At 28.9% G+C, this 25702-nt stretch overlaps 5 protein-coding genes and 1 long non-coding RNA gene across 10 annotated transcripts; 3 read left to right on the forward strand and 3 right to left on the reverse strand.

Annotated features, from left to right (window-relative positions):
- Window positions 1–1663: 1663 nt before the first annotated feature.
- Window positions 1664–8307, forward strand: LOC141527254 (uncharacterized). The gene is given in 10 exon segments (XM_074242640.1): window positions 1664–1786; window positions 1941–2036; window positions 2147–2585; window positions 2913–3298; window positions 3811–4077; window positions 6591–6850; window positions 7433–7618; window positions 7699–7876; window positions 7879–7997; window positions 8082–8307. Coding segments are annotated over 7 exon segments (1548 nt in total). The 5' UTR covers window positions 1664–1786; window positions 1941–2036; window positions 2147–2585; window positions 2913–2916; the 3' UTR covers window positions 8238–8307.
- On the reverse strand, window positions 7862–8928 carry LOC141527287 (uncharacterized). The gene is made up of 4 exons (XR_012479170.1): window positions 8833–8928; window positions 8307–8471; window positions 8079–8214; window positions 7862–8000 (listed from the first exon to the last, which is right to left on the reverse strand). It is a non-coding gene; the product is annotated as an uncharacterized LOC141527287 (long non-coding RNA).
- Window positions 8929–9010: 82 nt separating this feature from the next.
- Window positions 9011–10392, forward strand: LOC141527267 (methylglutaconyl-CoA hydratase, mitochondrial). The gene is made up of 2 exons (XM_074242668.1): window positions 9011–9921; window positions 10002–10392. The coding sequence occupies exons 1-2, from the start codon at window positions 9158–9160 to the stop codon at window positions 10159–10161; spliced, it is 924 nt and encodes a 307-aa protein (XP_074098769.1). The 5' UTR covers window positions 9011–9157; the 3' UTR covers window positions 10162–10392.
- Window positions 10393–10672: 280 nt separating this feature from the next.
- On the reverse strand, window positions 10673–15961 carry Pmm2 (phosphomannomutase). 4 transcript variants are annotated; one of them, XM_074242678.1, is made up of 5 exons: window positions 15946–15961; window positions 12258–12383; window positions 11685–11769; window positions 11416–11613; window positions 10673–11331 (listed from the first exon to the last, which is right to left on the reverse strand). In XM_074242678.1, the coding sequence occupies exons 3-5, from the start codon at window positions 11742–11744 to the stop codon at window positions 10825–10827; spliced, it is 765 nt and encodes a 254-aa protein (XP_074098779.1). In that variant the 5' UTR covers window positions 11745–11769; window positions 12258–12383; window positions 15946–15961; the 3' UTR covers window positions 10673–10824. The 4 variants fall into 4 exon arrangements, with proteins under 4 accessions (XP_074098779.1, XP_074098780.1, XP_074098782.1 ...); XM_074242679.1 differs by lacking the exon at window positions 15946–15961 and adding an exon at window positions 14908–14926; XM_074242681.1 differs by lacking the exon at window positions 15946–15961 and having other exon boundaries at window positions 12241–12383.
- Window positions 12391–15929, forward strand: Sgsh (N-sulfoglucosamine sulfohydrolase). Its single transcript, XM_074242654.1, has 6 exons — window positions 12391–12582; window positions 12658–12787; window positions 12860–12996; window positions 13848–14564; window positions 14864–15033; window positions 15318–15929. Exons 1-6 carry the CDS (start codon window positions 12492–12494, stop codon window positions 15603–15605), a joined length of 1533 nt encoding a protein of 510 aa, XP_074098755.1. The 5' UTR covers window positions 12391–12491; the 3' UTR covers window positions 15606–15929.
- Window positions 15962–17203: 1242 nt separating the features above from the next.
- Wun (wunen) lies at window positions 17204–24914 on the reverse strand. Of its 2 annotated transcripts, none has more exons than XM_074242665.1 (9): window positions 24737–24914; window positions 24217–24322; window positions 22429–22580; window positions 21147–21251; window positions 20801–21009; window positions 19855–19912; window positions 19585–19761; window positions 18684–18794; window positions 17204–17372 (listed from the first exon to the last, which is right to left on the reverse strand). In XM_074242665.1, the coding sequence occupies exons 2-9, from the start codon at window positions 24278–24280 to the stop codon at window positions 17298–17300; spliced, it is 951 nt and encodes a 316-aa protein (XP_074098766.1). In that variant the 5' UTR covers window positions 24281–24322; window positions 24737–24914; the 3' UTR covers window positions 17204–17297. The 2 variants fall into 2 exon arrangements, with proteins under 2 accessions (XP_074098766.1, XP_074098767.1); XM_074242666.1 differs by lacking the exon at window positions 17204–17372 and adding an exon at window positions 17481–18609 and having other exon boundaries at window positions 24737–24911.
- Between the last annotated feature and the right edge of the window lie 788 nt (window positions 24915–25702).

Genomic DNA, 25702 nt, shown 5'->3' on the forward strand with positions numbered 1-25702 from the left:
AAATTGTTTAAATTGTTCTAATTAATATATTATTAAAATAAATTTCTTTATCAGATTATTTTATAATAAACCAAAATTTAATATTGAATAAATTTGTTAAAATTATAAATTTAAATTAAAATTCACATTAATAATTATTAGTGATGGTATTTTACAACTCTTCATTTTAAATTTATTAAGAATGAAACGATATCCTTAAAAAGTCTCGCATATAAACATTGTAATTATTTGGAACATATTAAATAAAATCTATGAACAATTATAGTAGAGTGCGAATATGTGTAATGTTCGATAAGTCAGTAAAATTCTTTATCCATGTTCCTTAAAGTAAATTTCTTTAAAAATGTTCTTACCATAAAATGAAAATAAGAAAAACTACCCTGATAGCAAGCGTTTTCTTAAAAAGTAGATAGATGGCGATGTAAATTGTCTCTTGGTGGAAAAATTTTAAAATTTTACCGCCAAAAATTAAAAATTTTTTTTTTATGGTTTTAATTTTAAATTTATTTCAACAATAATTATTAATTTTATTTTTTAATAATTAATTATAATTATTAAGAAAATATAATAATTAATAAATTTATTGATTTAATAAATTATCATAACACTGAAGTTAGCCGTCAGCTGTTGATTTTAAAAATTTTTTTAACAAATCAGTTACAATAAAAAAATGCTTCAAAAAATTTTCCCTTGTAATTTTTATTAATTTTCACATATGAAACTTTTTAATTAAATTTTTTTTATAATAATTAAATTGCTGTAAAATTCTAAAAAAATTTTTAATATTTGTCAACTTCAGTGTCATAAATTTCTTCTCAAATAATTTTTATACTATATATTAATTGTGACAGGCACTATAGAAAGTATAATACAAAATTCTACTTATTTGTAAAAATTTAAATCATCAATAGAAAAAAAATTGTTTGATATAAATATATACATAAGAACAAAGCTACTTTAATTATTTTATTTACTTTTTTTTAAATTTCTAAACTTTACAATGTATTGTTTAAGTCAGAGGATTATTTTAAACACACCCTTAATAATAATATATCTATTTAATTATAACTAAAAGTAAACTTTTCTTTTAATTGTATGTATTAATAAATATTTTCAATAAAATAAATACCGAGTATAATGAAGAAGTATCTTGAAGTGAATAAAGGTTATATAAAAAACAATGCGTCAATTGAAGACAAGTATTCCAAGATAAAGAATAAAAAAACGGATGTTTAACATGTGAATTGAAATAGAACTAAACGCGGAGCCTATAAAATATATATTATTATAATAAATGTAGCAGAAAGATGCAGTTAACTTGATATTAATAAAATCTTGAAAGACACTGAGAAGTAAAAAGACCAGGGTCATGAGTTGGTGGTTACAATTCTTTTGGTATACATCCGTACATGTATGATTAGTAATCCCAACGGCATACCAAGCGTCGGACTACTTCCTCCATGCATACTGACACCAAATCCTATATACCAAATGGTTGTATGTGAAGCTGAATGCTGGGGAAGCTTCCAATGTTACATTACAGCTTCAGGAGATTTGCTAAAACGATCAAAAAAAAAAAAAAAAAAAAAAAAAATCGGAAATCGAGCAGGTAATAAAAAAACACAAATATTAATAATTATTATCAAAAAGGAAATCTGTATGTTTAACTTAATTACATGTATAGGACAGAAATCAGAATCATGATCATCTTGAAGAATTATATTGCAAGCAATTAAATGAGTAAAGTAATAAACAATCCCGATACTCGAAAGAAATCGAGATGAAGGTAAGCGTGAAATTTTTTTGTCAAACTAAATGTAGGTTAAGCATTAAGGATCGTCAACGTCTACCGAAATTTTTAATAAGCTATTACTATTATAATAGTTATAATAGTAAACTAATAAAACGAGTATCTAACAAGTATTTGTAATATTTCACAGGCTTTGTGACGTTTTTTTATGATCACGAAAGAGAATCATCACTTGTTTGAGTCTCACTGTTAAGTGGACACTCGAATTTACAGTTAGACGCGCCAGGTAGATTTTACTTTTCTTTTTTTTTTAGCCATCAATAAATTAACTGCTTTAAATAATTGTCCAGTAATTTATAAATTCATTCATTCTTTCATTTATCTATTTATTTACAGGTGAATTGATAAATGTCCATCAACGTAACATAATTGAAGTGATTAACCAGACAATCGGAAAATAGCGTAACAGTAAAATATGCGAAGAAGATGTAATGCTAAAGATGTAAACAATGTCGTTGATAATAAGAATATCGACAATAGAAATTTAAAAATAAAAGAGAACGAGAGAATAATTGCAAAGGTAGTCTTAGCAACAAATAATTCCTTCCAGGTTGGTTGTAACCCAGTGGAAGGAAGGAAGAGGAGTATGGAGTGGAGATATAAGAGCCATTCCGGACAGTTGCTCGCCTGTTTCACACTCTCACCTCCGTAGAACGAAGGTGATTCTCTCGATCTTGAAATTTCTTGGTTCGTTTTCTTTTTGACTGATACGGAGAAGGTCTCGTCTGTGAAATTTAGTTTTAATTTTTTGGACTGTTATTTTACAAGAGACGAGGTGAGTTTGGAATCATCTAAAATATTTTTTAAAAATTTAACAAGTTTGTGTTTTTGCAAGTGTTGAAAATAATTTTTTAATCATTGAGTGTTAACACTGTCGTGAAAAATAATTCAACTACTTAATTCCCAGTTAAAATAGTGGGAATTTGACCTGCGTACCGTTTGGTCCTGCCCACTTCCTTATTCTTAATCACCATATCAAGCATTCTTATTAGTAAAATTACTAATATTAAAAAAAAAATAAAATGATACATATGTAACTGACAATTAGCATTAATAAGTATGTAATTAAGTGTAGAAATAAAAAAAAAAAGTATATTTTCAGAGCCATGAAGAACGTGGCGGTGATACTGGTGCTATTTGTAAGCTGCATAGCGTTTATCAATTCTTCACCACTTCCTGGCGTCGGTGACAACAGAGTTGCCCCGACCAAGAGCAAAGAAACCAAAGACACGCCTGCTGTCGTGTCAGCTCGTCAGTCTGGCGGAACTGCAGCCGATGACGACGATGATGATGATGATGATGATGACGATGAAGACGAACTACCCGACCCAACAGCACTGGTAGATGACGATGACGATGACGACGACGACGACGATGAAGATGATGACACCCCGAGTGGAGGCACTAAAGGCGAAGAAGATGATGATGATGATGATGACGATGACGACGATGACTACCTGGAGCGTTTCATTGATGACATTCTTGGAGGTAAGAAATTAATCTCCGTTATATTTGTATAAGTTATTTCTTTGGACTAACGGTACTCGAAGCTTCGGCTCGCACGAATTAACATAATTCAAGCGCGTGTTCTACTTGGTTTACTTTGGCCTACTTGTCTTACTGGTAGTCAATTTTTATCTTAAGTCAATATTTAGTGTATTAATAATCAATATAATTATTTAGTAAATATATATAAAGTTAAAATTTTCTCTACGGGTATATCTTTAAAAAAATAGTGTAAAATAATTTTTTTTCTTCATTTATCAAGAAATTTTTTGTTTTAAAGTAATACAAAAAGTTTTTTTTTTTAATTTTTATAATTTTTTTTTTTTTTTTTTTTTTTAATTATTCATATTAAAAATAATTTTTTTTCTATCAATTGAAACATTAAATTTATAAAAATTTTTTCACATCCCTAAAAAGTTCAGATGATTGATAGTGTAAATTATTTAAAAAAATCAATAAAAATAATTATATTAATAATAATAATATTTTATTAGGAGATGAAGATGATGACGACGATGACGATGATACTAGACCAGTTGTAGAGCCAATAAAACCAGCAAGTCCAGTTCAAGCGCCTCAGGCACCAGTTATCCCAGCGGCTGTTCAAGCAGACTTAAATGTAGCCGAGGAAGGCGCGGTACTTGCTGAGCAATCAGCAGATTCACTTCAACAGTCATCGGATGCTGCTGTAACGTACGATGAAACAGCGGAAGAAGTTCCGGATGTGGTACCAGAGGGCCAAGCGGCATCTACTATTGAAGGTGGCGAAATTCAACCACAATCTGCAAACGTTCATCAAACTTTACAGTCATCGCCTGTCGTTCAGGATACCGCGGACAATGACGACGATGACGACGATGACGGCGATGACCTTGACGCTCTTGGTGACGTTGACGATGACGAAGATGAAGAGGATGATGATGATGATGATGATGATGATGATGATGATGACGATGATGATGATGGTATTCCCGAACTCGGTCGAAGTGCACGTGAGTTCAAGGGCAAGACAAAGAAACACACTAACAACAAACGGTCGCGTAAGCATCATCACGCGCGCATTTCGAGCCTCCAAAAAAAAACCTCGCCTAAATAATTTTTTTTTTTAATTATCTTTAATTTTTTGTTTATTTATTTTTATTTAATATTTCTTTTACATTTCTTCAACCGTAAAATCAATTCAATCCAACTAATTAATTAATTAATAATTAAATGATAATACTATAAATTTTTTTTAATTTACGTGTCGAGTTTATCGGCACTGTCTTTCTAAAGATGTCGCATGTTTCATAAGCGCCTGCAATCTCATATCAAACGAGAGATTCCCGAGGTTTATCGCTACTTACAAGACTATCTTTTATTTCTTCAATTACTATTAAATAATCTTACTATTTATTTATTATTATTTATTTATCTATTTATTATATTGTTAGTGATAATTCGATTGTCTTGCTTTTCATCCTCATGTCCTCGGGAATTCAGCTCGTATTAATATAAATTGTAGTACTTTATTATTTATTATTATTTTTTTTTTTTATTAATTAATCAAAAAACGCGATTTCTTTCTTCCGGGTAGTGGAGAGAGGGAGTAGCGTTAAAATGCCAGCTTTGGCGACGTCACGTATATTTTTTTTTTCTAAACATATATTTGTACTCATTTATTTATTTATTTAAAAAACGACCCCAGTATTTTCTCCTCGAACAATAAAACTTGTCGCGTATTAAATAATGTGTGGAGGCACGGGTGCGAGTGCGCGTGTGAAATTTTTTTTCCGAGGAGATAATACTCATCAGTGCACTCAAAAATAATAAAATAATTATTTAGACTGTAAAAGATAACATCAAAAAATTTATAAGAAAGCAAACAAATGTTATAATACCCGTATTATGGAATCAAATTGATATATTGTATAGTTGTTTTTTTTTTCTCTTTAATTCGGAGTTAAATGATAAAAACAAAAAAAGAAAAAAAAAATAAGTTAAAAAATATAAATTATGAATCTTTAAAAATTGTGTTTGGTTCTTATTGATACGGTTCGTGTCCAGATACTCGGTGTTACAGTAGAAGACCCTACGTGACGTGCCGAATGCTCGAGCATTCTAATGTAACTTTCTTCCTTTGTTTATTTATTTATTTTTTTTTTTTTTATTTATTAATGTCATTGTAGTAGATCTTTATTAATCGTTTTAATAATTGCCAAAGCTTTAGCTTCAGCTTCGTTTAATTAGCTTGTTAACTTCCTTAGGCTTTTTTTATTAAAAACAAAATGAATTTAATAAATAGCTGTAGACAATCGGGTGACAGACTGTAACAAAGTGTACCTGGACAGAACCATACTCGACAAATATCTCGACTCATCTTTCATATTTCCTGTAAAATATTAAATCCATTATCATAATTTACCAATTAGTTTGTAGTTGGGTTAAACTAAATGGGAATGCTTGTTTATAAATTAACTATTTTATTTTATTTTATTTTATTTTATTTTATATATAAATATATGTATAGTGTATTTATAAGTTATTGTGAAGAAGATGATCAAGAACTGTGAGAAGAAAAAGGAACAAGTCAAAGAAGAAAAATAAGAAGACGAAGAAGAAGAAGAAGAAAGTAAATGATGGGCGTGGTAGACCGATTTGTTGAATATGAATTAGTAATGAGCTTTCACCAGCTCTTGGTGTCATGTAGTATCGGTGGATCCATTGGTCCGCGAAGAAATGAGGCCAGTAACCCGGAGTAACATGGAACGTACGACCCTGACCTACTAAAGATGATGCACGATCTTGTACATATCAAAAGGGTCGGATGTTCAGAGGCTTGTTTGGGTTGTTGTTATTTATATAAATAATTCTCCGAATAACTCTTATATTAGTTGAGTGTCGAGTAGGAGAAACTGAACGCGGAAACGACCGACAAGCCTGTTGGTTGTTGCCAGTTACAGCCAATGACCCACATCTGGATACCAGTTTGGTCAAGAGATTATTCCGGGCCCGTTAACATTGTTGGCTCTGCATAAGTAGGTTCCATAATTTTCCTTACCTGACAATCCCACACTACTGTACACTGCCTGGTATACTCTTCATCTAGTGCACGGGTTACTCCTGTTAAACTCCTGCTGCTGGTGCTCTGTTTGCGAGCTCACTGGTTCTGGCTTTCTTTTAAGGGCGAAAGGAGGTCACCGTTTGAACGCGTGACCTCTCAATAATAAGGACAAGGCCGGGCTGGGAATTAATATTCTTTCGGATCATTATCATCATTGATAAATTTTCGCAGGTGCCTTCGAGCCCGGGACTCCTGGTGATGTATCGGCGATCTACGTCTCCAAGTACAATAAATTTGTTGACAATATTCTTGGGAGGATTAATAAAATTCTCAAGGAAAATTATGATCCCGTGACGGTCAAGCTCACCAATCCAACTCCTTCTAATAAAACTAACAAGACTAAGAAGAAGAAAAAGAAGACTACTAACAGCAAAACTAGGAAAAGTAAAGGAGAGACTGTCGAGGCGACTTCTGTTGATTCAAATATTATTGTAAGTGTGTTAATTACTTTTTTAGTCAATTATCACTTGTTTTTAATTTTGGATTATTAAATTTTTATTTTTCATGAATTTTATTTTTTTAAATTACTATTTGTTGAATAAAATTTTCAGTAATTATTTACAAGTGGAGTCAACTCTATTTTGAGCCATAACTAAGTTAAAAATTAATCATTTAAAATTTTTTTTTGCTTTGAAAAGTTGAAAAAAATTTTGGCTTTCACGTTTTTGGATAAAATTTATATTTTATCTTTTTTTAAAGTATATAAAAAAAAAAAATTAACTAATTTTGTTTAAAAAAAAAAAAAAAAAAAAATGGCCCAGCATGAGTTGATCCCACTTGTAAATAATTACCGAATTTTCTTATTTGCTTGATGTAAATTATTATAAAAAAATTTTTTTTTAATTTATTGTAATTTTTTTAAATTTCTGCATGTGGAATTTTTCGCTAAATTTTTTACATTTAAATTGAATTGTTGTAAAAATTTTAAAAATTGTATAACGTTTGTTGATTTCGGGATTATATTTATAAAGATAATTAAATTTATTTATAATTAATTTCTTAAATTGTTTTAGGGGTCAACGACTGCGCCAGAAATAGAAGTAATGACAACCGAGACCACACCTTTGATTAACACTCCCAGCGAACAACAAACAACCAGTCGAGGATCAATCGTTAAAGACAGCAAAAAAAAGTCTGGCTCGAGTAAAAATAAAACAAAATCCAAGACTGGCGTCAAAGGAACATCCAGTAAAAACAAAGTAATTAAGAAATTCATTAATCAAACTAATAAATCCTTGTCATTTATAATGAGAATTTTTTTTTTTTTTTTTTTTTTTAGCTTAAACAAAATAAACCAAAGCAGAAATCTCGGGCCCGAGCAACTCTGTACGGATTGTCATCGCTCAAAAGAGCTGGGGACGTGTCTGTTAATATGATGAGCGACCACACTACAATTAGGACTAAATTCAATTTGGGGCCACTGGTATTGAAAGTTGAAAAAGAGTTCGGAAGAGCCGCTAAAAAGAATTAAGAAGCGCTACTGCAACTACCGCTGAGATGTCAGGAAAATTGAGTCTACGTGTGCTGAATGGCGGAGCGGCGACTCTGCATTCCATTCGTGTTCTTCAACCCAAGCAGGTACTAAAATAATAATATTAGTAGCTGCAACAACAAAAAATTTATTTTAAGTTTATTAATTTATTTAAAAAATATTTTTACTAGGTACGCGTTGACAGTCCAGATGATCACGACCGTACTCGCGAATTTGTCTGGCGAAGGTCATCGCACATCGCGCACTTAGTCTCGCAGAAGCTTTCATCTGCAACACGGTCGATGCTTCGGCCACCACCAACACCTGAAATATCATTATTCTCATAAATCTCAAAAATTTTTATTTTTTTAATAATCAATTATTTATTTATTTATTTATTTATTAAAATATCTTACGTTGATTTCTGCCAGCTAACTCTGTAAATAGTCTATCATATTTATTTTTATGTTATTGTAATACTATTTATCGAATATCATTAATATATAAATATATACATGTATTTGATAAGTGTTTATCAGGAGACTGAACTTGATTTTGGAAAATAAAAGATACTTTTTTATCTGTAAAATGATAATAGTTACAAAAAATATGTTTAAAAATTACAATCTCAAGAGATAATTGCTTAGTCTTCATCGACCTTGTAATCTTACACAATTAAAATCATACATTAAATGCAAATGTAGTGTATATATGTACATAAAAGTATGAATGTATTTTTATCGTAAAAACTCATAGATGACAAAACATATACGACCATAAAAAGTAAAGAAGTATATGTGTATCTATGTGATAGCAGTGCATCGATAAAAGCTACTACATAATCATCTATTATAACTAAAAAAAATAATAATGATAATAATAGTAATAAGTAATAAGCATATTGTTTGTAATTTATAAGTATCTGTGCGTTTGTTTAGTTACCACATCACATCAGCAAACGGTTAACATATATGTTATGTGTAATCCCCACCATTAAAAAATAATATAAAATAAAGTTAAGTCGCGACTGCGAACCCGTCAAGACATACGATAACTCAGCACTTTTAGTAATACTCTATACGTTCGCTGACTGGTAATCATTAATATTATTTACTATATATTTTACGTTATCTTATAATATAACAGTAGCGAAAATAATTTATATTCTACCGTAAATTGTAATAATATTTAAATATTTTTTTTCATCAATTTTTAAAAAATTTCAAATCTTTGATTTTCTGTAAGATCTTAAATTAAATTAATCATCATGGTATCGTTGATGTCAAGATTAAAAACCACCAAAATGGTTAATAGTGTATCATTAATCCGACAAATGTCTGCTAAAGTAATGACGGAAGGTGAATTAAAAGTAAATAGCAGAAGTAATACTAATAAAGAAGTAAGATTGAGTTATCTTGATGGTAAAGACAATGGAATAGCGGTTTTGGGACTTAATCGTCCTGAGGCAAGGAATGCCTTCAGCAAAAATCTAGTGGCCCAATTGACTGAAGCCGTTGATAAGATTCGTAATGATGAGAAAGTTCGGGTGCTCATTATTCGTAGCTTGGTACCGAAGATATTTTCTGCTGGTGCTGATTTACGGGAGCGGTTTGAAATGACTGAAGATCAAATAGAACAATTTATCCATTCACTTCGTAGTTTTATGAGAAGTGTTGAGACAATGCCGGCACCTGTTATTGCGGCTATTGACGGTACAGCCTTGGGAGGCGGATTGGAGCTGGGACTTGCTTCGGATATCAGGACTGCTGCTAGTGAAGCCAAAATGGGCCTCGTTGAGACTAAATGGGCCATTTTTCCCGGTGCTGGAGGCACGCTCCGTTTACCAAGGATTGTTGGACCTGCAATGGCAAAAGAACTTATTTATACTTCGAGAATTATTGATGGTGAAGAAGCTAAAAATATTGGATTAGTTAATCATGTTGTTAAGCAAAATAAAACAGGCGATGCTGCTTACCATTCGGCTCTTGATATTGCTAGAGAAATTTTACCCAATGGACCTATTGGTGTTAGGTAATTTTTTTTTTTTTTTTTTTTTTTTTTTATTACTTTATTTCATTTTATTATACTAATTAATTTTTATTATTGACTAGATTGGCGAAAGTTGCGATATCGCAAGGAATAGAAGTGCCTATCGAAGATGGATTTAAAATAGAGAAAAAGTATTACAGTAAACTACTGAAAACGCAAGATAGAATCGAAGGACTGGCGGCATTCTCTGCTAAACGTGTTCCCATTTACCGAGGAATGTAAAAAATAATTATTACGTAATTGTTTTTCATTTATTTTTTATATTATTTCTGTTATTTTGATTTTTATATTTTAAATAATTAATTCTGTTACGTTACACTACTACTGTGATATATTAAATGTTTTTAATTCCTCAGATAATATATATGATGTATAAATTTAACAACAAATATAATTAACAACACACTGTTAACTGTTATCCTTTTAATAAATACTTTGTTTCAAAACGACAAAATTTTTTATCGGCAGACTCGGATTGATAAAAAATCATGATACTATAAATCGTCAATACTTGAAAATTTTTATATTTGTGTAAACAATTTATTTGATATAAAAAAAAAAAAAACTATTTTAAAAAATTCATCAAAAATTTTTAACGTGCAATTTTTTTTAATTTTTCATCTGCACAAAAAAAAATTCTTGACCCAAAAACATTTTAAGGAAAATTTTAAAGAAATTTTCAATCTTCTTTAATATTTTCTTAAGCCAAAAAAATTTACACTCCAGTCAAGAATTTTTTTTTTTTTTTCAGTGTGTAATAATTTAATTTATTTATTTGAAATAAAAAAAATTGTCAGGTGTCTGCTGCTTTCTGTATCACAAAAAAATATTTGTCAAAAATTAAAAAATTACAATTTAATAAAATAATTAAAAATACTGTACAGACTACTCTTTGCTACGTTTTTCATCAAGAACTTCACAAAGAACTTTTAATTGTTCAAGCGTGTCCTCTGGACCTGAGACGCGATGACCGACCGTCAAATCGCTCTCATAAATCTCGTAATCATTGCCACCTTCTCGTGTTTTATCTCCGAAAAAGTGAATCTCGTCGTACTCGTCAATATGACGCAAGCAGTATGTTTTGTCCCAGCCGATAGGAAACACGTCGAATGAAATTTGTCCGCCAATACTGTAAGTCAGTGCCAAATCTGAGAACTCTTTTTTTAAAGCCTGGATGAACTTTTCGCGTACATGATGTTCCTTATCGTACTCGTAAAATTGTAAGCGTTCTTTCTGACTACAATTGCGACCCACTGGCGATACATTTATCATTCCTGTCCGGAATTCGATGAACGTACCACGTTTGAAAGGCAATTTTAATTCGGATATATACCGCAGACAGAAGTTTATAAAATCTTGTAGCGAATCTTCTCCTATGAAGTTTTGAATTGACTGTAAATAAGTGATAATTGATTTATTAATAAACGAATACATCACACATTTATAAAATTTAAATTATAGTGATTATTTAATTACCTCAGACGGAAGTTGTTTGCCGTCTTTGTAAGCCACAAGGCCGTTTTCAGAGAATACATATTTGAATTTTTTAAATACTTCATTGCCGCCTAATTGTTCTTTTACTTTTTCTAAATCAGATCCACCAACAACAGCTAGATCAAGTTGTTGTTTTTTTGATATTTCGTGTAATGTTTTTTCAACATGCGGCTCAATTTTCTGTAAAATAAAAAATATATTTTAATTGTTTACAAATTAATTTAAATAATTATTAAATAAAATAAAATTACCAAGCGTGGTTTAGTTAAAGTACCATCAACATCAAATAAACAAATAATTTTTTTAGACATTGTAGTGAAATTTCTGGTCAGCACTCTGAAACATTACATTAATTTTATCATTAAAATCACGTGAAAATCCATGCAACATCCACACCCATAAAGTATATATTTAAATTAACGGATTAAACAACATGAACTCTGGCTCAAATTAATGGGGGGGGGGGGGATAAAAAAATCAATCGCTAATTTAAATTCATCATCGTATGATTGCAAAAAAAAAGTTTAAAGTCCAATAAATTGAAAAAAAGATATAGAAATAGATTAAAAAGATTTAAATGTCTTTAACCTATACATATGTACCGTAAATCGTAAGGTTAAAAAGAACAATTATGTAATTGTTTAGTAATTAAATACACATGGATTGTTGATAATATATCAATTTTATAAAAATAAACTCGAGAAGTGAAAGGAGCAAAAATTGAAGATTTAAAAGCTTACAAACGTTCTCAACGTGGCAGATAAATTCTTATAGATACATTCCCTAACTACGACTACACTTACTTACTTAATGTATGTACTTACAATACACGTATCCTCCAGAGAATGATGGTAAGTACGATGGTAAGTACTTCTTCTTTATAAATATCTATCTATTTATCTTGTGACATCAATTTCAACTCCAAATGATCCCATGATGTGACTTCGAGTCTACAAAAAAGATAAGAAAACAATTACAGTTACAGCGCTGTGTGCATGCGCACTTTTGAATAGTTATTCAACATTTATTTTTTTATTTGAGTAATTAATCAACGAACAATGTCTTCAAAGTGGATTTTAATAAGTACGTTGTGCTATTTATTTATTAATATTTCTAAAGCAACACCTCGTAACGCCATATTGATGTTAGGTAATTTTTATTGTTTATTTTTAATATAATTATTTAATTAAACACTTAATGTTATTTAAATATTTTTAATTTCAGCTGATGATGCAGGATTTGAAATGCGTTCATACAGAAATAAAATTTGCCAGGCTCCAAATTTAGACAAATTGGCTAAAGAAGGATTGATATTTAATAATGCTTATACTTCAGTTAGCAGCTGTTCGCCAAGGTAACTATTAATTCAATTAAATTAAATTAGCTTATTATTTAAAACTAAGTTTATCAAAAATCAACTTTCAAGTCGGTCTGCAATATTAACCGGTCTACCGAGCCACCAGAATGGTATGTACGGATTACATCAAGGCGTCCATCATTTTCAATCATTTGACAATGTTCAGAGTCTTCCGAAACTTTTGAAACAAAATCATATTCGAACAGGTATTGAAAATTTTATTTACTAATTTTTATCTGATGAATTAACTTGATTGATTTTGAAATTTTTAATGACAATAAAATTATTAGCAGTCACTTGATTATTTTTTAATTTGTCTTGAAAAATAAACTGGGTCTAGAAAATTATTTTTAAAAATTGCAATTATAATTTTTTAGAGCTTTTAAAAATGAAATTTAAAAAATAAATTTTTCGGTAAATATTTACAAGTGCACGAAAATAACAAGATGACACTGGATGTCATCCTAGATTATAATGAGTAAAAAAAATTTTTAGAAAGTAGCTAGTATAATCCAGATTACAATGAGTATAATCCAGATATCACGGTTAACATTTTTATTTTTATTTTTTTGAACGAAATTTCTGTTTAATTTTATTGATATATTTTTTTATGATAAAAAAAAAATAAAAAGTTGATCATCACAATTTTAACAAATTTTCAAAAAAATTTATAAATTTTTCTAAAATTGTGAAATTTATCTTTTTTTTTTTTAACTGTTCGTTTTTTTATGTACTTTAAAAAAAATTTATCAAAAAAAGATATAATAGAAATTTCATTCAAAAACATGAGCCAAAATTTTTTTCAACTTTTGAAGACAAAAAATAAACTATCGAATTCTTTATTTTTTTCTTTCACGACATTTTTTATTATAAATACGGCGTAAAAACAAGCAGAATAAAAAAAATTGAAAGTGTTAATTTTTCACCTATTTATGACCCAAAATGGGGTTGACCCCACTTGTAAATAATCATCAATTTTTCTTATTATAATTTATTTGTTGAAAAAATTATAAAAATTGTCCCATGTTTCTTAATTTCAATACTATATTTTTTAAAGGAATAATTGGAAAAAAACACGTCGGTCCAAGTGAAGTATTTTCATTTGATTATTCACAAACTGAAGAAAACAACTCAATACTACAAGTCGGTCGCAATATTACTAAAATCAAGCTGTTAGTTCGTGAATTCTTGGCAGAGAGCAAAAGAACAAATCAATCATTTTTTCTTTACGTAGCTTTTCATGATCCGCATCGTTGCGGCCACACTAATCCAGAGTACGGTAATTTCTGCGAGAAATTCGGAAATGGAGATGTAGGAATGGGCACTATACCCGACTGGAGTCCTATATACTATCAATGGGAGCAGGTCCAACTGCCATACTTTGTCCAAGATACAGAAGCTGCAAGACGCGACATAGCGGCTCAATATACGACTATTTCGCGACTTGACCAGGGTGTTGGGCTAGTTTTAAAAGAACTTGAGAACGCTGGATTGAAAGACGATACTCTGGTTATCTATACTTCTGACAACGGGATACCTTTTCCTAATGGTCGTACTAATTTGTACGATCCCGGCATGGCTGAGCCGATGATTATTTCATCACCGTATCATAAAGATAGAAGGAATCAAGTTACTTATAGTATGACTTCGCTTCTTGATATCGCTCCTACTTTACTAGATTGGTTTAATGTAAGTTATCAAGCGGATCCTTATAATTATGATACTCATGAGATAAAGTTGACTGGTAAATCTCTTTTATCGCTTTTGGTTGAAGGTAAGAGCAAGAAATAATTTGATTTCTTCTTTTGACAATACACGGAAAAAAGTAATAAACTGTAAAATTCACTCTGATTCCAGTTAATTTTTATAGTTTCAAACTAATTTTTATAATGATTATTAAAATTACGATTTTACTGTTTGAAATAGTAATTTTTAGTAATTGATCATTACTTATTATAAATCGATTATTATTTATTACAGTTTACTTTTTTTCGTGTAGTTTTGAATTCTTCCGCTTGCAGTGATGATACTGAAATATTTAAGCTTGATATTAATTAGTTTAAAAATTTTTAGAACCTGTAGAAAAAGATGGAATAGTATTTGCAAGTCAAACTCACCACGAAATAACAATGTACTATCCAATGCGTGTCGCTAGAACTAAACGATACAAATTGATTCACAATTTGAATTATCGAATGCCTTTCCCAATTGATCAAGACTTTTATTTGTCTCCAACTTTTCAAGTAATGAACCTTTTTAATGAATAATTAAGACACTGAAATTGTCAGACACTTGATAATTTCTTAATTTTTCTTTAAAAATAAACTAGGTCTAGAAAATTATTTATAAAAAATTGCATCTATAATTTTTTAGACCTTTTAAAGATGAAATTTTCTAAATAAATTTTTCTCGCTATAATTTATGCGATAAAAAAATTTGAAAATTATCACATGTCTCTCAATTTCAACATCATTAATAATTCACTATTAAATTGTTAATTAAAAAATTAATTTAAATATTTTTTTAGGATTTATTAAATCGAACTCGCTCAAATATGCCGCTGAGGTGGACTAAAAACTTAAAGACTTATTACAATAGACCCGAATGGGAATTGTATGACTTGAAATATGATCCGGAAGAGTTGAATAATATCATTAATAAATCATCCAGCCAGCCGATTTTCAAAGAATTGTCAATGAAATTATTCGACTGGCAAAAAGTAACTAATGACCCGTGGATTTGTGCCCCTACCGGGGTCCTCGAACCTATCGACGGCGATAAAAATAATTTAGGATGTATGTCAACTGATTTTTAAAGCTTAAATCATCAAAATTAATTTAGCAAGTATTTGATAATTTTAAAAATTTTTGTAACAAATAAATTATGACAAAAAAAATTAGAAAAAAAATTGACATTTCAAAATTTTTAGAAATTACAAATGCAATTTTTTTAACAAATTTATTTGTTAAAAAAAAAAAAAAATAATAATAATAATAATAATAAAAATAAAAAATAATCAAGTGACTGCTTACTTTAATGTCATGCCTAAATCAACTAGTTGACGTAAGCTGTCATTCAAGCTCGAATTAAATATTCATTGTGCAATTAATCGAACAAATAATTGAACAACAAAGTTGTCATTTGATTATACTTACTATATTATAACCTCAAGGTTATAGACTAGAGGCTGTGGTATTTTTCATGTCTCTTTCATATTTTATAATAACTTCGTTTAGTTTGCGGACGTAGTCTGCTGACTTATTAGCTCGTTTTTCAGCCTTTTCAAAATCCAATGATAGTTTTTCGAGCTAAAAAATATAATCAATTAATACTCATTTATTTTTTACTTTTATGAAAATCAAGTTAGCCGACATTTAACAATTTTTTTTATTGAAAAAATGATTTTAAAAAAAATTAAGAAAATTTTTCATTTGTAAAAAAAATTTAAAAACAGCAAGTGCAATTTTTGCAAAATATTTTTTTGCTCTAATTTAATTAATGAAAATAAAATGACACTGAACTTGACAGATATTAAAAATTTTTTTAGAATTTTATAGCAATTTAATTATTATAGAAAAAAAATGTTATCAAAAAGTTTCACATGTGAAAATTAATAAAAATTACAAGTGAAAATTTTTGGAAGCATTTTTTTATTGTAATTGACTTGTTAAAAAGATTTTTAAAATTAACAGCTGACGGCTAACTTCAGTATTATAAAATAAATCCAAAAATTAAAAACGTCGGCTAACTTTAGTATTATTTTATTTTTTACTAATTTTATATATAATTTTTATAATTTTATACTTTTTAATAAATAAATAATAAATAGAAAAATAATATGGTAATGAAAACAGCAGGTGTTCGGAAATTGTTACACTCTAAATAAACAAATGATATATTTATAACAATTGTAAATTTTTGTAGTAATTTCTGTACATATGTTCCAAAAATGTTGTGTTTAGTTTAAAATATAACTCTAAAATTATCGAAGCCGGCTATTTTTAGTACCGGGAATATCAATATTTATTCTCAGCGAAAATTTCTCGAATTTGTCACTAATAATAAATATGTGTCTATAATTAGAATAGTATAAATAACTTTTTATATTCATAATTAAATAAACAACTTACATCTTGTTTATATTCGTGATATCTACTATTTTTTTGATACATAAAATAAACTTCCTTAACTTTTAACGTAAAAACAATAAATAATACAAACGTACACAATAAAATTAATACATTTATTATTCTGACATTACGGAATATTATCATTACTTTATTTACAATTAATTAAATATCCAAATAAAAGTATTTTGATTTTAAAACTAGAGGTTAGAAAAATGTATTGGGTTTTTTTAAACTGCGCATGTGCGGTCAGTCGCGGGAAAATTTTAATTACAAAAATCATAAAGATGACTGAGATCATATTTTATTGATAATTATAAATATAACAAAGTTCTAAAAATGCTATGTATAAAAATTTTAGTGAAAATAATAATAACAAATTACAGACTATGTTGTTGAGTGATTTGTAATCCACCGTAAGAAGTTTCTAAGTTTTTCAACGGACGTGATTCATCCTAAAATCAAGGTAAAGGTAAATTAAAAACTCAATTTAATATTAAATAAATATATAATTATATAATAAGGATTTTTAAATAACTACACAGTTATTTTTAAATTAACAAAAATTATTTCACTGATTATGTACAATTTTTTTTTTTTTGTGATTATTAATGGAATTAAAAATTTCGTATTTAGAGTGTAAACAAAATTTTTTTTCTACAAATTGGTAATAATACATACGATATACAATTACAATTATTACTATGAAAGGTATATAAAAATTTTTAAGGCCTTTGGATCTATAAAAATTCTATATTACGATTAAATAGACTGTTACTGTAAAATTTCTTAAAAAGCTGTTTACAAATTTATTTGTTAACATTTATACTTATAAAATTTATCATTATTATTATTATTGTGTATATATTGATATAAATAATTGAAAAAAGATTTTTTGCATCACTGCATTAAAGCACAAATATTATTGCCTTGGTTATTTAAATTCACTTGTATACTTTTTTAAAATGTGATTTAACTTATTTATAAAATCCCACGTTATTTAAAAATTTTATAAATTTTAACAAAAAGTACTAGACAGTACGACTAATCATAACATATTTGAAATAAATAATTCTAAATTGATCTAATACCATCATTAAAACTATAATACTCTTTCGTAATTGTTTTTCTAAAACTAATTACTTTAAATAAAAATACATATACTATAAAGTAATTGTTAAATAAAAATCTACTGTCGATAAACTATATATTCTAGTATCTAGTTTTAAAAAAAATTAATTACTCGTATAAATTATATACAATTAAAAATATCAAACCCAGATCCAGCCAAATGTTAAAATACAATAAAAACAATTAAAATGACTACACTAATTTTAACATTAATTAAAATACAATAAATTTTGCGTAGACAATACGAAATGAAAAGATTGCAGATAAAAAGCTCATAAGCGATAAAAAAAAAAAAAGTAAAATAAATAAAATAAGATTCGTGCATTTTCTTGAGTACGATGAGTAGTAAGAAGCGGCAGCAACAGCTGTATGAAATCGTTGACGTGACGATAAAGTAGCACCAGGCCAGTCACCAAATTTTCCCCCAGGTTCGGATAATCATCGTTGTAATTCAAATACCGGACAATAATTGAAGATTTTATTAACGAACTGGAGGAAGACAGCACAACGTCTAGGCGGAAGCCAGAGCAGTCACGTTGATATTCTGATATATTTGACAAGCTTAGAGCAAAGTCTGCTGTTTAGATACTTATTGATATACATCAACGGACGTGATCGGCACTGCCGTTATTCACCTGCATTGCCGTTTCAGCATCGTACTCCATTGCACGCGACTTATCACCGTGACCGGCATTTGTTATCCCAGATTCTCGTCTCTCCTTGAATAAATCCGCTATCCCAAATACCTGAAATAAATTATTCATTAGTTTATTTAATTAATATTTAAATAAATAGTTATTGAACTTATTAATTGTTCACATGATCTATTTGGACTAAAAGTTATTATTCAATGATTCCTTTTATTTTTAAACAACGTTTCGTTTTTTTTTAGAAATTTATCAAGTATTGTAACAAAATTACAATAATTAACTTTAATTAAAATTTTTTTTGAGTCCTGGTCTGGGCTGTCCGAATTATTTATCCATTTACCGAAAAAAGTTACTCTGAGTAAAAAATTACATTTCCTAACAAAAATTGTCGAAATAAATTTTAATTATTGTATTTTCACCTAAGATTTTTTCTGATAATATGAGATCTCATATCGAAAAATATTATGGTGAAAGAATAATAATAAAAAATTGAGCATTCTTCAAGAATTGGAACAGGAACCTCAGCTGAAAATAATAACTATCTATCTTTATTAATTAATAATGATGTTATAATTTTAAAATTAATTATTGTATTTCTGTTGCAGTTCTGGAGAAAAAAAAAAAAAATGAAACGTAGAACAAAAATAAAAGAAATCATTGAATAACAACTTGGAATCCAAATAGATCCTGTGAACAATTAATAAATTTAAAATAATGGACATGAACCAACATAATGTATTAAATAATTAGTTAATTATTCTCAGTAGCCATTATCACCGCGATAATTTAAAAAATGATTCACTTTAATAAGTAATAAATTGACAAAAAAGTCATTGATAAAATAATAATAAAAGTATAGTGTCTTAATTCATACTGGAGTACTTACAGTAATCAAGGAAACGATTACACCGATAAGCATTCCCACAAGAACGTCGCTCCAGTGATGCTTGTAGTCGGAAACCCTTGACATTGCCGTTGCCCATGCCAACAAGATAAGAATGAGCTGAACAAAGTGTTTAAATATCACACTACCTTTCCATGTTATTCTCAATTGTAAATACAGCTGAAAAATATTATTAAATATTTATATTTGTACAGCTAGTTTTTTTTTATAAATTATACAATAATAAGTTTCAATTTATTAATTTTAACTTACAACAAGATAAATCATAACGTAGGTAGAGAATGATGAGTGACCTGACGGAAACGATAATCTGAAAAGACACCGAGCTATCAATTGAGATAAATCGTCGTTTTAATTCCTCATATTCTTTCCAGCACATATATGTGTATAATATTTATACATATAGATATATAAGTGGCTTTCTCATCTCTCTAAACACTTGAATCTTTCAATATTTTTTGCCTTCTCTACGAAATCTAAAGATAGCACCCAGCAAAAGAGATGGTAGTAACTTATAAGTTTAAAAAAAAAAAAAAAAAAAAAAACTACCGACGACGAGAACTAAAGGCTTTTTTCTTTAACGGACCCTCCTCTCATCCGGATAGTCGCGTATGAACATTAAAAAGCTCGTTAAAAAAAAAATAATAAAAATAATGAACTTGAAAAAAAGCGCAAAGTCATATGGCTCCTTACTCCTCCCATAAACATTAACGACTTTTAACTGAATGAATTCTCTGTCCTCTATCGCGTTCTTAAATCCCATAGAAAGTCTATTGTCGCAATTGAAATGTCCCATTACATTCTAAATCATCAGCTACTTAATATATCAATTTCAAAACAAGCTATAAAATAAAGTAAGTAGTGGTAAAATTTAATATAGCCATAAAATAAAAAATAATTGCAACAACAATAACAATATTACCGACAATTAAAAATCAGATAAAAATAGTATTGAATTATTAAAATAATTAGCATTGACCCAGTTGCATGTAATCTAAATCACAGAGTCTATTTTAATCGGATTACCACTTACGACCTTGTGTACAAATTATTACATAATGCAATGAGGATCGTCGTCCTCAACTCCCCCGTTATTGTAGTGGACAGTAAAGCCCGCTTGTGCTTACAAGCACTGAGCTTAATAGGGCTCTGGTTTAATTAATTGAGTACACTTATAGTACTCTATATCTATATCTACCTGACTTCTTTCAACAGTCTCTTGGTGACGTTTGACGCAGTGCATGTAAATTGATCGTGCTCTATAAACTTATGATGATTTATCGGCAAGCTGCAATTTATACTTGGCTTGCAGAGTTCTATAAAGTGTGGGCGTAGTCTTCCAATCGCATATTTGGCTACGTCAGTGGTCAATACATTAGCCACCGCTCCAAAGGCAAATGATCCTATCTGAAAAATTATTCACGGTTATTTTATTATTTTTTACATAAAATAAATTTTACTTTTTTTGTATTTCAGTCATTGAATTGCAATGCTTTATAGTAATGATATCACTTTACTTGGTATCACGACCGACTTTCTCTTACCTTGTGATAGGCCAATACCACCCAGCGAGGTATTACTCGACCAAATAATACCACCGATGACTGTCCGCTGGTATTTTTAGCGTAGAGAAATTCACCACAAAGTATCTGAAAAATAAATCAAAGAGATACATTAATCGTTGCTGATTAACATGGATTATTTTATAGAATGCAGTCAAACTTGTTTATATATTATTTTATAAAAATTCACCTGTCGGAACTACCGAGTTAAATAATTATTTTAAAATGACTGTTCATCTTATTATTCTTATCAAGGTATAAATATGATAATTAATACGTTAAGTTGATTATATGTCTAAAGTATACGAGAACACGAGACTGCTGATGATCTGATGATGATGATGCGAGATGATATATTATTATGTCTGAAAGAGCAAGCTCTAGAGGACATATTAGTGTACGTTGTTTAAAATAATTGTTGGAAGAAATATAACAGAGCTAAGTAAACTGCTGATGATTCTATGTAACATCAGCCAGGGCTACGCGTGCCTCTTGATAAGAAATAATCGTGACGTTAAGTGCAATGAGAAATGTATTACTTTATACATTATATATATTTATGCAAATACATTTTATTTATTCAGGGTTATCTTCTGCCGATTGTGATTTTTCTATTTTATGGTTTTATTTAAAATATTAAACTTGTTTACAAGTAAAATAAAACACAACAATAACTTACTTAATATGGTAAACGATTTTTGTCCAAACAAGTTTTTATGAACCGTATTATTATGATAAAAGTGCATAAATATCGATTCTACTGACCGTTTACAGAATTAACGTTAGCGAAGAAAAAAAATATTTTAAAATAAATACTGTACGTTAAACTTTAAATTTATTATCCGTTTATATATGAATATTTTTCAATAAACATTTCAACGTAACAAAATATATTGACCAGACTATCGTTTATATTTTATGGTCATTAATATTCATTTAAAGAATATATTCAAGAATTAAATATATTCAGAAACCAATCGCTTCAAATACTCTCTCGTTTTTCTTTATCTCAGCAAAGAAATCTTCGCTTTGTCTTGACGCCGATAACACCGGTTCTTCCTTATTTTTTCCTCTTCTTCCTTGTAAATAAATCCCATTAGAATAAAGTATTAAAATTCCTTAAATAAAAACTCGGTAGAGTTACTAACAAGAGGGAAAAAAAAAAAAAAAAAAAAAAAAAAGCTCGGACTCCTTGACCACAAGAGGAATCCGGGAAAAAATGAAAATAAATAAAATAAAAAATGTTTTTGATTTTATTACTCACCACACAGATAGGAAGAAAAATTCCAACGATGTAGAGCATGGTATTGGTGACCGTCGACTCTCGGTAAGGATGCATAAGCGATTCATCATTGCAAAAAAATCCTCGCTGGTAGGGTTGACCGAACAAGTAGAATCCGAGGACCGTGAAGCCAACTGCAAACAACAAATTGATAAATCAAAAAGTAAATATAATAATTTCTTAAATCAATATCTAGTAGTCAGAGTCTGGTCTCTAGTCTCTAGCCTTTGGTGCTATCCAGAGATTTTTTGTTTGCCTTGCCTCGAGATCAAGCGGAGATAAAGTCAAAGGCACGCGGGCTATGGACAATACCGGTTGTTTTTGTGTGTGAAGCTATACAATATTCGAGGGTTGTATACACACGTTGTTACTACTTACATGTAGTGAAGTGAAATAACACCCGGGGAACCAAATAACCAACCGGTTTTTATGTATTATGTTGAGCCTAACGAAGTTTGAATAAGCCCGGTTATTATTTGACGCTTCGAGCATTCTTCATACTCAAAAGGATTCAATTATCACTTACAATATACTTTACCATTCGCTTAAAAAATTTCTTCTTCTTCTTCTTCTTTATTAATATTATTGTTGTTAAATCAAGCTCGTAATATATGATATCCATATCCATGATCACCATAGTCAATAAATAAAATTAAATGTATACATGGTATAATGGCGCATTTAAGAAATATCGTTTAACAACAGATTGTATCATCGCTAATAATTATTGGTAACGCTATTGTTATTATACTTCATGTTTCGTTCTCGAGATCACTCTGTAGTACTGCCTGTGTACGCCAATTGTCACCACAAAATTAAAATGTTAAAAAAATTAATTTAGCCACGATATACACGGTAAGAACAAGATTACACTGAATATCATCCTAAATTATACTGAGTGAAAAAATTTTTTAGATAGTAGCTAGTGTAATCCAGATTATAACGAGTATAATCCAGATATCACGCAGTATAATCTGGATTACAATGAGTATAATTCGGATATCACGCAGTATAATCTGGATTACAATGAATATAATTTGGATATCGCGCAGTATAATCTGGATTTTTTAGCTACTATCTGAATTTTTTTTCACCGCAGATATCACTGAGTATAATCTGGGATATGATATCCAGTGTCATCTTGTTCTTTTTTTGCCTAGCTTCATTCTGTTTTTTGTGCGCCTCTAGTCACAACGTAATTTTTTTTTTACTCCATGAATTAATAAATTAAAACAACAAATAAAAGTAAATGCATACTTGGTATAATGGCGCATTTAAGAAATATCGTTTAATAACAGATTGTATCATCGCTAATAATTATTGGTAACACTATTGTTATTATTTTATAAAAGGCCTTGATTATTAGCGGAATTTTTCCCCTCATACAAGTCAACTCATGCATTGACCGTAACGAAATACGATCAAGTATAGGGAGGATGATGACGGAGGTAATGATGATGCGGTTGATCGGGTACCCGGAAGAATCGTCAGCCCCGAGTAATAATAGAAAGTGGTTCATTGATGACTACCAGAAGCTCCTTACAATACGCCCGTCACTTCTATCAATTTTTATAAGTACCATTTATTATACCTATGACAGGAAAAATATTTAAATTGAAAACGTAATCGATTTAACATTAATAAGTTCTGATAGCCACACCTGTCTGCAATTCTACAATCGATAACCTAACCTGGATGATAATTGTTCTGATAATGATACTTAACATTTGCGATAATGTAAGTTAGCATTTTTAAATTTAATGTTCTTACCAACGGTAACACAAGTGAAGTCTATTATTATTTTCACTAAAAGTAATTTCGAGCTTCGGTCCATGATTCACCTGTCAATTCAGTTCCGCCGTCAAACACAGTCGATCTGGAAAGAGTTTATGACATTAAAGTTAGTTTTCAATAAATTTGTTCCAAAAAATTATTTTTAAAAAATTGCATTTGTAATTTTTTTTATACATTTGTATAAAAACAATATTTTTATACAATTTTTATACAATGTCAATTTTTTATATACATTTTTTTTTGCCATAATTTATTTGTTACAAAAATTCTTAAGATTATCAACTATCTGCTACTAATTTTATTAAATTAGCTTTGTTGATGATTCATTTATTTAATTTTATTTTTTCGCGTAAATTTTTTTTTATTTGTTTATTAAACCGCGATACAATTTAATTAAAGACGCGTATAAATAAGATAAGCACGCTGAGTCAAAAGTACGGCAGGTGTCATATTGTGATTTGTTGATAACAAGGGATAAAAAAATATACTGACTTACTATTTTGGATTTTTTTAGTCGACTGCTTTGAAAACTGATAGAAATTGTCCGGGAAAAATTATATTTACTGGCATTAGCTGTAAGAACACCAGCAATAATAATATAAACAGGCACTACCAACTACCAGCGAGATTGTCTGGTAGACTGGCGGGAGCTCCAAGTATCTATCGCTGTTGTACTTCTAGATCCCCACCATCTTCATCACTTTATACTGCTTATGTATATACATATGTTGTTATAAATGTATATATCACGTACAGTATACATACGCATCAATATAAACGGTCTATATGTATGTATAATACGATGTCGTTCATCCGCGTGCCGTTTTTCTTCCTTCATCGTAGTACAACTCAGGCTCAATTCGTTTTCACACTCGTAGATATATAATACAATAATAATAGTAGACAGCTGCTTGGTCTTTCCCTTGGAATAGAAAAAAAAATCTATTCATGTATACAAATTTTTTTTTAACTGCGTTTACGTTGCTATTTTTGCATTTGTATCCACATTGAAAACTTAAAGAATGTTATTTATTAATTTTTATAACACTGAAGTTGACAGATATTAAAAATTTTTTTGGAATTTTACAGCAATTAAATTATTAAAAAGTATTACATGTGAAAATTAATAAAAAATTACAAGTGAAAATTTTTAGAAGCATTTTTTTATTGTAATTAATTCGTTAAAAAAATTTTTAAAATTGACAGCTGACCGCTAATTTCAGTATTATAAAAATGAAAATGAAGTTAGCCGACATTTAAAAATTTTTAGAAATTTTTTATTGAAAAAATTTCAATTAAATAATTAAAAAAAAAAATTTCACCTGTAAAAAAACTTGAAAAACTGTAAGTGTAATTTTTTTAGAAATATCTTTTTAATTGCAATTTAAATGAAAATTAACTTAGCTGATAGTTCGTAATTTTAAGAATTTTTGTAAAAAATAAATTGTGGCAAAAAAAAATT

The sequence above is a fragment of the Cotesia typhae genome, unplaced genomic scaffold, assembly GCF_013202065.1.
Source record: "Cotesia typhae breed Kobodo isofemale line unplaced genomic scaffold, CoteBio_Ctyphae contig_4, whole genome shotgun sequence".
In the NCBI taxonomy this organism is placed as follows: Eukaryota; Metazoa; Arthropoda; class Insecta; order Hymenoptera; family Braconidae; genus Cotesia; species Cotesia typhae.